Source organism: Furipterus horrens, unplaced genomic scaffold, assembly GCF_987537825.1.
Source record: "Furipterus horrens unplaced genomic scaffold, mFurHor1.1.pri manual_scaffold_10, whole genome shotgun sequence".
Lineage (NCBI taxonomy): Eukaryota > Metazoa > Chordata > Mammalia > Chiroptera > Furipteridae > Furipterus > Furipterus horrens.
The window spans coordinates 21064527-21078765 of NW_028327180.1; the positions used below are offsets into that span (position 1 = coordinate 21064527).

At 40.1% G+C, this 14239-nt stretch overlaps 1 protein-coding gene across 1 annotated transcript in view; it reads right to left on the reverse strand.

Moving 5' to 3' along the window:
• The window catches only part of CPE (carboxypeptidase E), an 87444-nt gene that overhangs the window by 8306 nt on the left and 64899 nt on the right, over positions 1-14239 (reverse strand). The window contains exons 4-6 of the mRNA XM_090288823.1: positions 11570-11691; positions 5791-5969; positions 1475-1614 (exon numbers count right to left, since the gene is read on the reverse strand). Of these exons, the coding sequence (XP_090144949.1) occupies positions 1475-1614; positions 5791-5969; positions 11570-11691 (441 nt within the window). The remainder of the gene's footprint in view (positions 1-1474; positions 1615-5790; positions 5970-11569; positions 11692-14239) is intronic.

The window sequence follows — 14239 nt, forward strand, 5'->3', positions numbered from 1 at the left end:
CTGAAAAACATGTATATAAAGATGTATATGCATTGTACTAAGGAGGCATCCTTTGACATCCAAGTGGAAAGCACACCAAATAGCCTTGACTTATTTCCTCTACTCCCAAAATACATTTTTCAGTTAACTTGGCTCTTAGAAGATCCATTCCAATACAACTCCTCACCAAGGTTGTTCCAGGGTCAATGTGGCTAGTTATCCTCAGTTTTGTTGTTGAAAATACCTTTTTATGTAAACGTGCAGCAGGATTCCATTGACTGACAAAACCCTGTTTAACTGGCATTTCTGAACATTACTGTCTGTCGTCAGTGGATCTATTATTCCATGACAGTCCCTTTTAGTAAGGCCCCTCATATGGATATTTGACATGTGTAAAAGAATTTTAAGCTGACTTTACATTTTTTAAATGCATTGGGTTGATATGTATATGTTTTATGTATGTATATATACATGCAAATAGCTATATATTTATTTAAATAGCATTTGTTTATGTCAAATCACTTTAAACCTAGTCCGAACTATCTGGCATGTGAAACTAACATCACTCTACTTGACTCTGGGTTTAAATGGCCACATACAGGATGGAATTTGAAAACTGTCAAGTCACTGCATACAAGGAACAGTCTGGAAGTCTTTTTCACCATCACTGCCCCTGGTGCCAATTTCTACACAGCATGGAGACGTGTGGTTGGCAGGGGACTGGCCTGGGCTGATGCTCTGGTGAAGGTCTAGGCTGATGTCATGAGAGGCAAAACGGCATAGTGATTCTCAAACTAGACAGCCCAGATTCTGACTGAGTGACTTCCGGCAGGCTGTTTATTTTCTCTGTGCCCATGATTCCTCATTTTTAATTTGGGGATATTGATAGTGGTGATGGTGATGATGATGATAATGATGGAGAAGAAGAAGACAATGATGTAACTTCCCTTATAGAGTTGTCGTGATGATTAAATATATGAATTGCTACATGTAAGGCATTGAGAAGAATGCCTGGGAAATAGTAAATGCCCAATAAATGTAAGCTGTCATTTTTATTATTACCTCACAAGGGAGGCATGTGGGGCACAAGATTTAAGGATGCACTCACTCTTAGGTGCTGATCCCACACCCGTGTGATTTTGAGAGGGGTGCCTCCTTAAATCTTAGATGCCTCACTTAGCTCATTCCAGTCCTAGTTCTGCCTGGGATGTCAACCGGGCCCAAGGTGGTCAGGGTGGAAGACAGTCCTAGGTTTGCCCTTGCTTAGAGCAATATGAATGAAAACAGGTTCATCAGTTCTCAGTGCATATTCATAAACCACAACACCTATGACAAACGAAAGCCTATTTGAACCATGACTGACATATTTTCCAAATGTAGCATCCTCTTTCTGGGTCAGATGGATTCCCCTAGACTGGGCTTCTCTTAGGAGACTATTGTACACCAGGTTTAAATGCTCTTAAGTTTTTCATCTTGCACTGGAGACTGTGTTTACCTGCTCCAGGTAGCTAATGAGGGAGTTTTTGTTATCCTCCCAGTAGCTCTTCAAAGTCTCTTCAGGTGGGAACTTTTCACAGCTCAGCTCCACAGTGATCTCGAAGCAATTGCTGCTCAGGTAATTGAAGTCCTGCATTCCTGCCGGAACACCAAATGGAAAGTCTCAGCATGCGTGTGGTGACTAACACAGATCGATACAGGCTGTTCTGTTGAATTGAGAGCCAAGTAAAAGATATACGGATCCATACATTTTGGGGAGCCTTAGGGAAACCACAAGGAAAACCACCTACCCTAAAGGACAGAACAACAATGACTTGGGAAATTGTTACTACCTTAGAAGCACAAACTGTCTCAGGTTTTTAATTAATCATTTGGCGTAATGCATTGCTGCTATAAGGTGCTCAAGCACCAGTCACATTGCTGGAGTCGGCTTCAGAGAACCCAACAGGGAGCGACATCATCAAAGGGGCAAAACAGGAGTTTTCTATGGTCTTCCCTCCCCGAAGAACACCAATTTTGACAATCACCCATGAATAGAGTGTCTTTGTGGAAGTCCAGGAGTCCATTAAAAAATTTCCTGCCCTGGCTGGTGTGACTAGAACTTTTTCAATGGTTGGAGTGTCATCCTGTAGCCAAAAGGTTGCGGGTTCAAATCCCAGCCAGGGCACATGCCTAGGTTGTGGGTTGATCCCCCGTCTGGGCGCATACGGGAGGCAACAAATAGATGTTTCTCTCTCACATCAGTGTTTCTCTCTCCCTCTCTCTCTAAAAGCAATGAAAAAAATATCCTCAGGTGAGGATTTAAAAAAAAAAAGTTCGAGCACATCTAAGATTGGACACACTGAGAAAGTAAAAGGAACACTTTCACTTTCCTTGCGTGATCACCCCTTCTCTAAGGTGGCACAGCTCAGTGTCAAAAGTAACATAAAAGAAGCCAAAAATATACAACACACTGGTAAAGGTTAGGATACAGTCAGAATCAGAATACTCTGATACTGTAATACAGTGGTATGTTAATCACTTAATTCTAGTTTAAAGGTTAAAGGACAAAAATATTAAAAATACTTATACCTACAATTATTTGCTAATGGATAAGGAACAAGGGAACTATAAAACAGGCAGAAGACTAAGATGGCATTAGTAAGTCCTCATCTATAAATAATTACTTTAAATGTAAATAGATTAAATTCTCCAATCAAAAAGCATAGTGTCTGAATGGATTAAAAATATTTGAAAAGACCCAACTATATGTTCCTACAAGAAACTTACATCACCTTTAAGGACACAAATAGGTTCAAAGTGGAGAGACTGTAAAAATATAACATTAAAATGAAAACCAGAAGATAGCAGGGGTAGCTATACTTACATCAGACAAAATGTACTTTAAGCCAAAAACTGTAACAAGAGACAAAGAAGATCACTGTATTATGATAAAACAGTCAGTGTGTGTGTGTGTGTGTGTGTGTGTGTGTGTGTACACTGAACCACAGAAATCCAACTTAAACTTGTTTAGCCAAACCGGGGAGTTTAAAAAATTAATATACACGGGTATAACTGGCTGGTTTGGCTCAGTGGATTGAGCGTCGGCCTGCGAGCTAAGTGTCGCTGGTTCAATCTTCCAGTCAGGGCACATCAGAGAGGGAAAACTCTGACTCCAAAAAACCTCCGCTGCCTTGCGGCATACCTCTTCAGGGGAAAGGCTAAGGGAGTAAACCCCGACAGAAAATTCGGAGCCGGAGTCCCTAAGGCGGTTTGACGTTGTAGTCAACACCGGCAACTCCTGCGGCGCACCTGAAACCAAGCTGTATTGACTCCGTCTTTCCCTTGGACCCTTCAGCTGCGAAGAGAGGGGGGGTCTGCTGCATGGGCAACAGCAGACCCTCCATATCACCCTGCCCAGGCTCTGTAGCTTCAGCTTCACTGGAGAGGACACTCCAGCATCATCGCAAGATGTCGATTCAACACAGGAGGAGACAGATACCGTGTCACTCCCGAGTCGGACTGCACAGCCATTCTTGGCGGTGCAGATAGACTCTTAAGAAGCTACACCATCGTCTCTCGAGACGGACGGCTGCCGACGATACACGGGTATCTTGTGAAACTTAGCAGAAATGTGACCAGGTCTCAGAACAGGTTGAACTGGGGACTCGAAAACCATCAGGATTTTCTCTCTGACTCTCATAGTGTCTCTCACCATTTTGTGTAATAAATCCTTCGTAATCTACCACAAAAAGTCTGGATGTTCAGAATTGATTACTTTTTAACTTAATTTTGATGTGACTTGAGAAAAAAATTAATACTTTTCTTTGCTTTAAAATTATATTTACATTGCAGAAGGGCTTTTAAAAAAATAACAGATTCATGTTGGCAATAATTTGCCTCTAACTGTGTGCTAACTGTGTGCCCATGAGGCCTCAAGGACTTGGAAAAGAAGTTTTGTTTTGTTTTGTTTTTAAGTTCATCATGTCATATTTTGGGTGCACTGAGTATGGCTAATGGTGAGAAATCTTCTATCTCAAACACACATGGAACATTCTCCAGAATAGATCATATATATGATAAGTCACACAAAACAAGTCTTAGCAAACTTAAGGAGACTGGAAACACAGCAAATATCTTTTATAATCACAATGGTATGAAACTGTCATAGAAATCATGGCAGGAGGCAAACTGGAAAACTCACAAATATGTAGAAAAGTAAACATCATACTCCTGAACAACCAATGAGTCAAAGAGGAAATCAAAAGAGAAACCAAGGATCTTGAACAAACAAAAATAGGAACAGAACATGCCAAACGTTATGGGATGCAGCAAAAGCAGTCCTAAGGAATAAGTTTACTATGATAAATGCCTACATTAAGGGGAAAAAAACTCACAATCAATGACTGATTGATATGGAGCCAACAAAGCCTGATCCCCTGACCTCAAGGAAGGACAACCCTGCCTGTAATTTATGCTTCAGGCTCTCTTCCCAATGGCTCAGGCCAAAGTTAGACTGTACATTTGACCACATCCTTGCTCAGTTCTACCTCCTTCCTGGCTCTGCTTCCCTTATTTCCAAATAGGGTTTTTCCTAAAGCACAGTCCCTCAACAAATTATGAGGACCCAAATCCCTGTCTCAGGTTCTGCTTCTAGAAAACCTGACCTAAGACACTGATTTTACTCACTAACTATATTGCTAAAGAAAGTCACAGCTTTCTTTGACTATTTGATTATTGTGAGACATAACCATTGATAGTGATAAAAATTCTTATTAATATTATCATTATTTTACTGCTCTAGATTACTCGATATCCTGTAGACAATGCACTATTTGTCCAAAAAAGGTAATTCCAAAGGAATTACTAGTTTTTATAGAAACTGAAGTATAAAATTACTTCCCATTTGATCTGACATACTCTAAATCCTAAAATCTGACACAGCCATTATTTCTCAAGCCAAGGGGAATGAAGGGGAATATGCTAAATCTGATGTGACCTGCTGCCAAATATTAATTACAACAGGATAAACATATATATAAAAGAAAAAATCAAGGACATTTTCTCAGGGCATAATTCAACAAAAGAAGCATATTAAAAAAGATCCAACAATCAGGTAGTACTGCTACTGGTAGGCTGTAGAATATTGTTCTTAGGCAAAGAGGAAGAAAACATATCAATATCTTTGCATTTCACTATTTACCCTTCACACAACTTTGACTGGTCTGAGTAGCCAGAAAAATGAGATCTCTGCAAGGTCCATGTTGGCGCAAACGGAGCTGCAAGAGCTGTACTGGTGTCTTCTAGAAGATGCTGTACGTGGGCTTTTCCCTCTTCAGACTCCATAAGAGGTGAAGAGCTTCCTGACCCAACAGTGCTTACAACAGCAGTGAATATAAAACTAAATATTCCACATCAAATAGTCTCCATTATCCCATCATTAAAATAAAACAAAAAAGTATGTGGACCACCGTATGGTAAAGGTCAAAGCCTGCTCTCTAAAATATACATTGACCTATAGTCAAAGCATGACTAACGTATAATCAGGATGCTGTCTTACTCCTTAAAGCCAGAATTTCAAAAGCAGGGTAGTTAATATTCAATGTATATTTTCCCAATGGACATCTTCATTTCCTACACCTCTTCAATTAGTATCTTGTCTTTAAAAACAAAACTATACATAGCAATCATTCATGCAAAAAACTAATGTTAATGGATGAACCATAGATTCAGTCTATTTTTTAGTGATTAAGGAGGATGGAAGATTCTCTAAATCCCAATGGTAATTATAAATAAGCCACTATCACAGAATCAAAGAGTGAAATGGAAACTCACCACCCGGAACGCTGTACCAAGCAGCACCATTGGTTGTCCCATCTACAAAGCTGCTATCATCGTCATTCTTGCGACATGGTGGCCGATTGGGATCTGACATGGGTGGGTTAAAAGAGGAGTATGCCCTGGCCAAGCTTTGGAAAATGGCATCATCCGGGCAGGAGCTGTATTCATGGGTACTACCTAGAAAATGAATGCACAAGATTAAAGAAATGGACACGAACCAAGAAGACGGCATGCTTTCTGAAGGGTGAGTCATTGTTGACCTCTTGCTGATGCATTTTTTTTTGGCTACATCACCAAGAAGAAAATGAAGGTTTAAATACTCAGCAATTATACTTAGTTTTAGGTTATATAACTTCCACTGCTAATACCATAAAGTAAAAACCTAATGGGATGTACATCATACTTATGAATTCAGAGCTTCACAAGAAAAGGCGATACACTTATAGCACACTGGACCTGCAAGGGCAGTAGAGATTTCCATTGTTGACATTTTTAATCTAAAACATGTACTTGTAAAGTTGGCAGTTATAAAATAGTCACAGGGATGTGAAGTACAGCAAGGGGAATATAATCAACAATACTGTAATAACTATGTATGGCGCCAGGTGGGTACTAGACCTATGGGGTGATGACTTTAAGTTATATAAATATCTAATCACTGTGTTGTACACCTGAAACTAATATAATATTGTATGTCAACTGTAACTGAAAAAATAATTTTTTATTTTTTAAAAAAGTACTTGTACTAACCTCATAGCCACTATAAACCATTCTCACACATACTTTTTGGTGCCTGAATTTAGAGTTTTAAAAAATCTCCTTATGTGTATTATGAAAATAAATAGTATTTTTAAGGCACTATACTCTGATTCAGGTATTATAAAATATGCCAGGCTTTTACATTTCCTAGCTATTGACATAGCACAAAAATCTCTAAATTTTAACAATATTTTACCAAAGACTTGCTTCAAAACTCAAAGTTTCCAATACCCAAAATTATTATCCTGTGTTCACAAAGCGCTAACTCTTCAAAGGCCCCTGAGAATCAACCCAGAGCAGGAAATTTCCTGGAGCAACAAAAATGAAGCTGAAATTATCTATCTGGCTAAGGTGTGCTGTGCCTGAAACGTAACAAAAACATGTCAGAGAAAATCAAAGCACCACTTTCCCCTCCCTGACACCACCACAAACGGTCCCAAAGGCAGAAGTGTGCAAGCTCGGTAAGACACACACGGACTTCCGCACGGGCCCTAGTCTAACACCAAGAGGCAGCCTCCATTTGCAAGTCATCTTGTACACGAAGCTATATAACATCCACAATCTCCCCATGTTACCAGTGTCCAAGAGTGACCCGCGTTCATGACTTCTGTTTCCTCCCTTTGTTTTTGTCCAAGTATTCTGTCAAGATTACATTTCCCTCTTCAACATAAACCCTTTAAAAAAGTTACAGTCCAAGAAACAAGATGGCGGAAGAGTAAGTGGAAGCTACACTAACCTCTTCCCAGAACTACTCTGGATTGACAACTTAATTTTGGAGAAATCATCTGGAATAACCAACCGAACCCTAGCTAGAGAGAAGTCTTATAACCACAGACAGAGAGAAAAGGCCGCTACATCACAACCTGACCGGTAGGGAGTGCGGAGATGCGGAAGGGCTGGCTGGGCTCACACGGGTGGCAGCTGAAGGGGCTGAGAAACAGCTCAGCAGCTGGGGGTTCCCCCTGAGAAGGGCATGGTCTAAACCCCCAGCTGAGCTTCCCAGCCTACAGCAACAGAGTGGAAAGTAAAATAGTATCCAGCTGTGAAAAGTGAAAAGTCACAGGGTTTCTTGCTAGCAGGAGAGAAACAGCGGGAGGAAAAGAGCTCTTAAGTGGATCACATACGAAAATATTTTGGCCCCCACTTACCCTGGGCTCGAGTGGAGGGAAGACAGAGAGGACTGGAGATGCTTGGGGAGAGTTTGGTGTGGTGGCTTTGAGGGGAGAACTGGGGAGGCAGCCGACTGGGTCCCAGTGCTGACTCATCCCCAGTACTGCGGGTAGACCATTCCCCTCCAAGTGACGTCAGCCTGAGGGGAAGCAAAGGCCCTGCCTACAGGAATTAAGCTGCTACACTCTCAGTCCTTAAGCCTGACAGCTAATCACAGATTGAATAGATTAACAATCAAAGAAGACAGACAACAGCAGTAGATCCCTGGAAGTCTCCAACAGGCTGCCTAGGCCCAGACTGGTACAGGATTTGACGCCACCAGGGGCAGATCCAGGAAGTGGAGATCATTCTAGGAAGCACCAACAAACAATAGGAGACACAAAAATGGGAGACAGAGAAACAACCCCCCATCGAAAGGAAAGGTAGAATCCCCAGAAAGAGTGCTAAATGAAATAGAGGGGAGCAAACTATCAGATATGGAATTCAAAATGTGGATTATGGAGAAGCTCACTGAACTCAGCGGGAACTACAAAGAACTCCAGGGAAACTACAAGGAACTCCAGAAAAACTACAAGGAACTTACTGAGAATTACAGCAGCATGAAAAAGGACATAGAAACTATCAATAAGAGCCAGGAGGAAATGAAGAATACAATCTCTGAATTGAAGAACACAGTAGAAGGAATTAAAAGCAGGCTAGAGGAAGCAGAAGATCGGATCAGCGAGCTGGAGGACAACTTAGACAAAAACTCCTAGACAGTGCAACAAAATGAGAAAAGACTGAACAAGACTGAAGAGGCTCTAAGACAGCTGCAGGACAACATGAAACATAATAATATCCATATCATAGGAATTCCAGAAGGAGAAGAAGAGCAAAGGATAGAAAACCTCTTTGTAAAACTAACGACAGAAAACTTCCCTAACATGAGGAGAGAAAGAGTCATGCAAGTTCAGGAAGCACAAAGGGTCCCAATGAAGATGAACCCCAACAGGCCCACCTCAAGACACATCATAATTAAAATGGTAACATTCAAAGACAAAGAGAGAATCCTAAAAGCAGCAAGAGAGAAACAACTAATAACATACAAGGGAGCTCCAATAAGGCTATCATCAGATTTCTCAGCAGAAACACTACAAGCCAGAAGGGAATGGCAAAAAATATTCCAAGCAATGAAAAACAAAGGCCTACAACCAAGAATACTCTACCCAGCAAGACTCTCATTCAAAATGGAAGGTGAAATAAGGAGTTTCGAAGACAAAAGAAGGCTAAAAGAATACATCTCCACCAAACCAGCATTGCAAGAGATGCTAACGGGTCTGCTTTAAGAAGATGAAGAAACAGAGAGAGACAGAGAGGAACATGAGTACAAAGGGGGAAAATGACAATGAATTAGTACTGAAAGAAAGAAGGAACTTCTACCATTTGCAACAACATGGATGGAACTAGAGAGAATTATGCTTAGCGAAATAAGCCAGGCAACGAAAGAAAAATACCTTATGCTATCACCTATTACAGGAAACTAATGAACAACACAAACAAATGAGCAAAACTGAACCAGAGGTATATAAACAAGGAATAAACTAACAGTAACAAAGGGGGAGATGGGAGGGAGAGAAGGGGGTAAGAAGGGGAAGGGTCTAGTCAAAGAACATGTATAAATGACCCATGGGCATGGACAACTGAGTGGGGACTGAATGTGGGAGAAGAGGGGGCAGGGTGCAGGGAAGCAAGAGGGGGAAAAAAGTGGGACAACTGTAATGGAAAAACAAATAAAAAAAATTTTAGTGGGGGAAAAAATGAAAATATAAAGAATGGAAATGCAAGTTCAGTGAATATTAGAAGGACAAGGATTTTCCTTCACACTGTATATTTTTCTCCCTATCTGATTCTTCCAGAGTTTGGCATTCTAAAGAAGTAATGACATAAGTTTATTTGCATAAAACTAATAAGACCAGTTGTTAATAGAGATTGTTTTTTTTACTAAGACTGACTGGAATGTCATGCCTAAAGGAGACATGCTTGGGCTCTGGTTGTTACCAAAAAGCCCTGAGGAACTAGGATTGACTTTCAAAGGTAATAAAAGCCCACGAGATAAAAGGCCTGGAACCTCGGTTGGATGTGCGGTCCATGGCAATCTTTCCAGGGAAGGAACAAAGGTTGTTTTCCTGAAAGATGGCTAGAAAGGACCTAAGGCACATTGGAAAACCAGAAGGACTTGGAAAAGACAGGTGTTTACAGGCAAGGCTGAATGCCAGGTATGTGGTTCTGCTTCTGTGCCCTGAAGGGCAGACTGAAGGTCACCCTAAATGTTCCTTGTGTAAGTTCCAGCAAAGCAGAACTAAAGATCATAAGTGATCATTTTCTGCTCTTGTTGTATTTATGCAAATGAATAGGATAAATTAAAAATGGACTTAATGCAGTCCCTTTAATGACAAGGAGGGTAATCTTAGGGAGAAAATTGTGATTCAAGGAAAATCACAATGCTCAGTGGTAGACTATAAAGTAGTGCAGCTAACTGTCTTTAAAGTTTATCTTCATTTAAAGTTTGTTTTGATTTGAAAATTAAACTATGTCTGTGGTATTATCAAAGATGTTTAATTTACAGGCAAGAAGAATGTCAAATGCCTTGCAACTGGATGTCTTTCCAATAAGACAGTCCTACAGATTTAGAGACTTGTATATGGGTTATGCTACATAAATTAACATGTGTTCTCTGTTTTCAAAGGGCATAAGCCTATGATCTCTTTACCTGAGTGATTGTATGTATAGGCCTCATTTAATCCCGTCTGCATCGCTGCCTCCTGAGACTCAATGGTTTGGCTGAACTAAATGGCTGGGTTGGTGAAGTATGGGGTGGTCTGTAGGCTTCACTTTAAAACTGGTTTCTCTTTTCTGTCCTAATGGCTTGGACAGAAAGAACCCAGAGGTCTGAGAGAGGGGGAAACCTAAAATATTTCCCTCAGCCCAAACTAAATATAATGGGCAAAAGGGTTTTGGACAGGTGAGATGTACGTGGCACACCTTCCTCCAAAGAAGTCCTTCTTTTCCCCTAATGTGGAACATTGAAAAATTAATACCTGTCTTTTGTCATCTAGTGGTTATGGACTGAATGATGTCTTTTAACCCTGTTGCCAAATCTGTTGCCTCCAGAACACAACAAGGAGGCCAGCCTGTTAAATCAAGCATGCCGTTGTCCGGAGACAGCCAACCGACCTGGAGTCTGCGGGATCCTTCCCCATGTGGGAAGGCCACTCTCCCCTCCTCACCCCTACTCTTATTAGGGATTTCTGAACCCAAGGGTAGGTAGGACGACGACCATGTCCAGCTTGAAGCAGCTAGAAGAACTCGAGACCTTCGCCCATTGTCCTTTATAAGATTATAAAGGGTCTTAAGTCTGAATGGGAGGGATTGTTCTTTTTTATTGTTAAATTAATTAATTAATTAATTATTTTAAAAAAGAAGAAGAAAATATATGAAAGGGTGAGGCCAGAGAGCTTGTATGTACGACCCATGGGCATGGACTTGGGGGGGGATTGTTGGGGGAGGGGGGTGCTGGGCAGAGGGGAGCAAAGGAGAAAAAATTGGAACTATTGTAACAATATAATCAAAATAGACTTTAAAAAAATAAAAAATAAATTAAATTAAAAAGTTACAGTCCATTTCTGCCAAATACATATGGCCAATGCCATGTGAAATAGTTAGGGGATGTTCCTGTTACACATATGTATTTCTACAGGCAAAGTCACTTAATGATCAGTTCTTTAGGAAATTCATAGAAGTCATCCTACAAAGCCTTGTAAAGTCATTATAAACTTTGAACCAACTAGAGAAAAAGAAAGAGCACCTACCACTCCGCGTCTCATCATATGGGTAATTGGCCACAAGGTCTCCTCCATGGAGGTTGGCAGAGAGCACAAAAGGAATATCCATAATCCAGTGAATGACAGCCTTGGTCTCAGGAGCAAGCTGTATTAAACATTAGCAATTAAAAGGATTATAAATTGGTAATCATTGGAGAGATCACTTGTCAGAAAAGACACAGGAAAGGTTTTAAAAAATCATATATAAGCTGGTCAATGACGTTGTGGTTGTTTTCTTTAAAAAAAGAAAAAGAAAAAAAAATTCCTATATGAACAGCATTCCCTAGAATGCTTCCCAGATTTACAATAAAAAATATTTTAATAGTGTTTGAATTTCCTTACAAGTTCTACTTTTGTGGCCTGCCAGCTTTTTTATTTTCTCTTTGAAAACAAGCATGTATATCACTTATAAATTTTGGAATATATCCATCTGATGTTTCAGTGTTAATAATAGCTAAGGATAAGACAAAGAGAAAAGAAAATAGTTGAACCCTGTTAAACAGAAAACCACAGGCCCCGAACGGTATCACTTGTGCTGTAGTCCATGATACCAAACCTAGACTTAATACCTGACCTATTGCTATGTCAATCTCTCCCAGAAATACAATTTCACCAACCAACCAGTGTGGAATTTTCTGGCCAAGCATCCCTAAGGTAATCTCCATCATAAAAAGAAAGAAGAGGCAGTTTGCATGATAAAAAGCCTTGCTGTTTGCTTTCCCCTAGAAGATGCCCTGATCTAAAAGGAATCCTTTCTTTTCTTTTCTTAACAGCTCCCTAGCCCCATCCTTGCCCCCACCTTCCATTTTGTACAGCCCCACCCAGCACCCTGCCACTTGCTAGACCTGATTCATGAATTGCTTAATAATAAAGCCACTTACATCTTCAAATTTACTCAGCTGAATTTTGTTTTTGAACACCACAAACAGGGTTCTTTTTTCTATGGTGGTTCAATTCCAGAAACGTAATAGATTTTATTCCCTATTTTTGCTTACTATTTTTTAAATTCCTTTCAATTACTCTAAACACTGTCCCTATAAAGAAATATTAGACTGGGTCTCTTTCAAAGCTCACTGTAAAATATCAGTTTACTTTGAAATGATCCTCTTAAATTTTATAACAAAGGCAAAAGTTTTAAGAATTCATGTTGTCTTTTCAATGAGTCACAATCTTTCATATCTTGGAAACAAAATAGAAAGGAAAGAAATTTATAGCAAAAAATTAATCTGGAACCAAAAGCTTGATATTTTTATGTGATGAGTTTTAACAACTAGGCAGACTCTCAAATCCCCAAGTACTTATTTGATTTAAAAATAATAAAAGCTTCACTGGCATATTTTCATATATTTATAGGTTGATACACACATAAAAAATAATTTTGAAGGCTACATACCAAAAGGTAAATGGTGGTCATTTAAGACTGTAGGCTAATAGGTTATTTTTCTCATTTATATTTGCTTTAACTTTTTGTTTGTAATAAAATATTAATTTTGTAATAAAAAACCACTTTTTAGAAACTGTGCTTTGAAACAAACTTGAAGATGCAATCCTGAGTACACAGTCATGTACCGCTATTAGGTTTGGCCTATTGTTAGTTCTTACACTCGTATGTATACTGCTACAAATATGTACGTCTGTGACTCAGAAGCAGGAGTGTGTTGGTCACTTAACAGGGGCTGCCAGAATCCTCAGCACCCCCCTCCCTTTTCTCAGACCAGTCCCCTGACTTGTAAGTTCAGCCCAGGTTTCTGGAATAAATCCTAAATACAAGCAAGAGAGTTTTAAGAACTTTAGACCAACAGTCTGGAACTGCCCGTTTCCTGGATCCTCTACCCACTATCCCAGCTACACAGTGGATGCTTGTCTGGAACTCCAGCTGTTGATTTTCAACGGCTACATTTTTCAGATGTGATTTGCTTGCCAGGCTGGAGCGCACGCATTCGCAACAGGCCCTCAGCCTACTACGTGTCAGACTCAAATAGGAACACTAATTCCTGCAATCAAGGGATCGAAATCTAGAATCAAAGGGGAAAATGGCTCTATAAACAAATAATTATAGCATAACCTATATAACAAATCTCTATGTGACAATTAACACCATACGGGAAGCATATATATACAGAGAACAGAAAGGAAGGTTCTGTCTGGAATAGCAGAGGCTGGCTTTACAGAGGACATGACACAGAAAGAGAAGAAGAGAATTCTAGACAACGGGAACACATGCAGAGACATAAAATTGTTAGAGAACTGTGTGCTTAGAGAGGAGTTGGTGGACTAAAGGATACGGGGTGTATGACTAACAAGTGGGTCTGTCAGCAGCTGTCAGAGGCCAAGGGAAACTTGAACAGCCCTGGAACGATGATAAATTGTACTTTCTGAGTTATCACTTAGGAAAGGTACTGAGAATAGTTGCTAAGCCACAACAGAATTGCCTGGAGTAATCGGAGAGAAACTGAGAACTGCCCACAGCACTTCTTTGCTTCTTTCCTCCATGATGGGCTCTCCCTTTCCTTCAAGTAACTGAAAACAATGTCCAAACACTTCGGTTTGTAGGAGAATCAGATGTTTAGTGGATGTCACAGTGTCCATCTAAGCTGAGGTACATAACAGAGTACTGAGAAATTATGCCAAAGCGGTAATAATACTTCAATCTT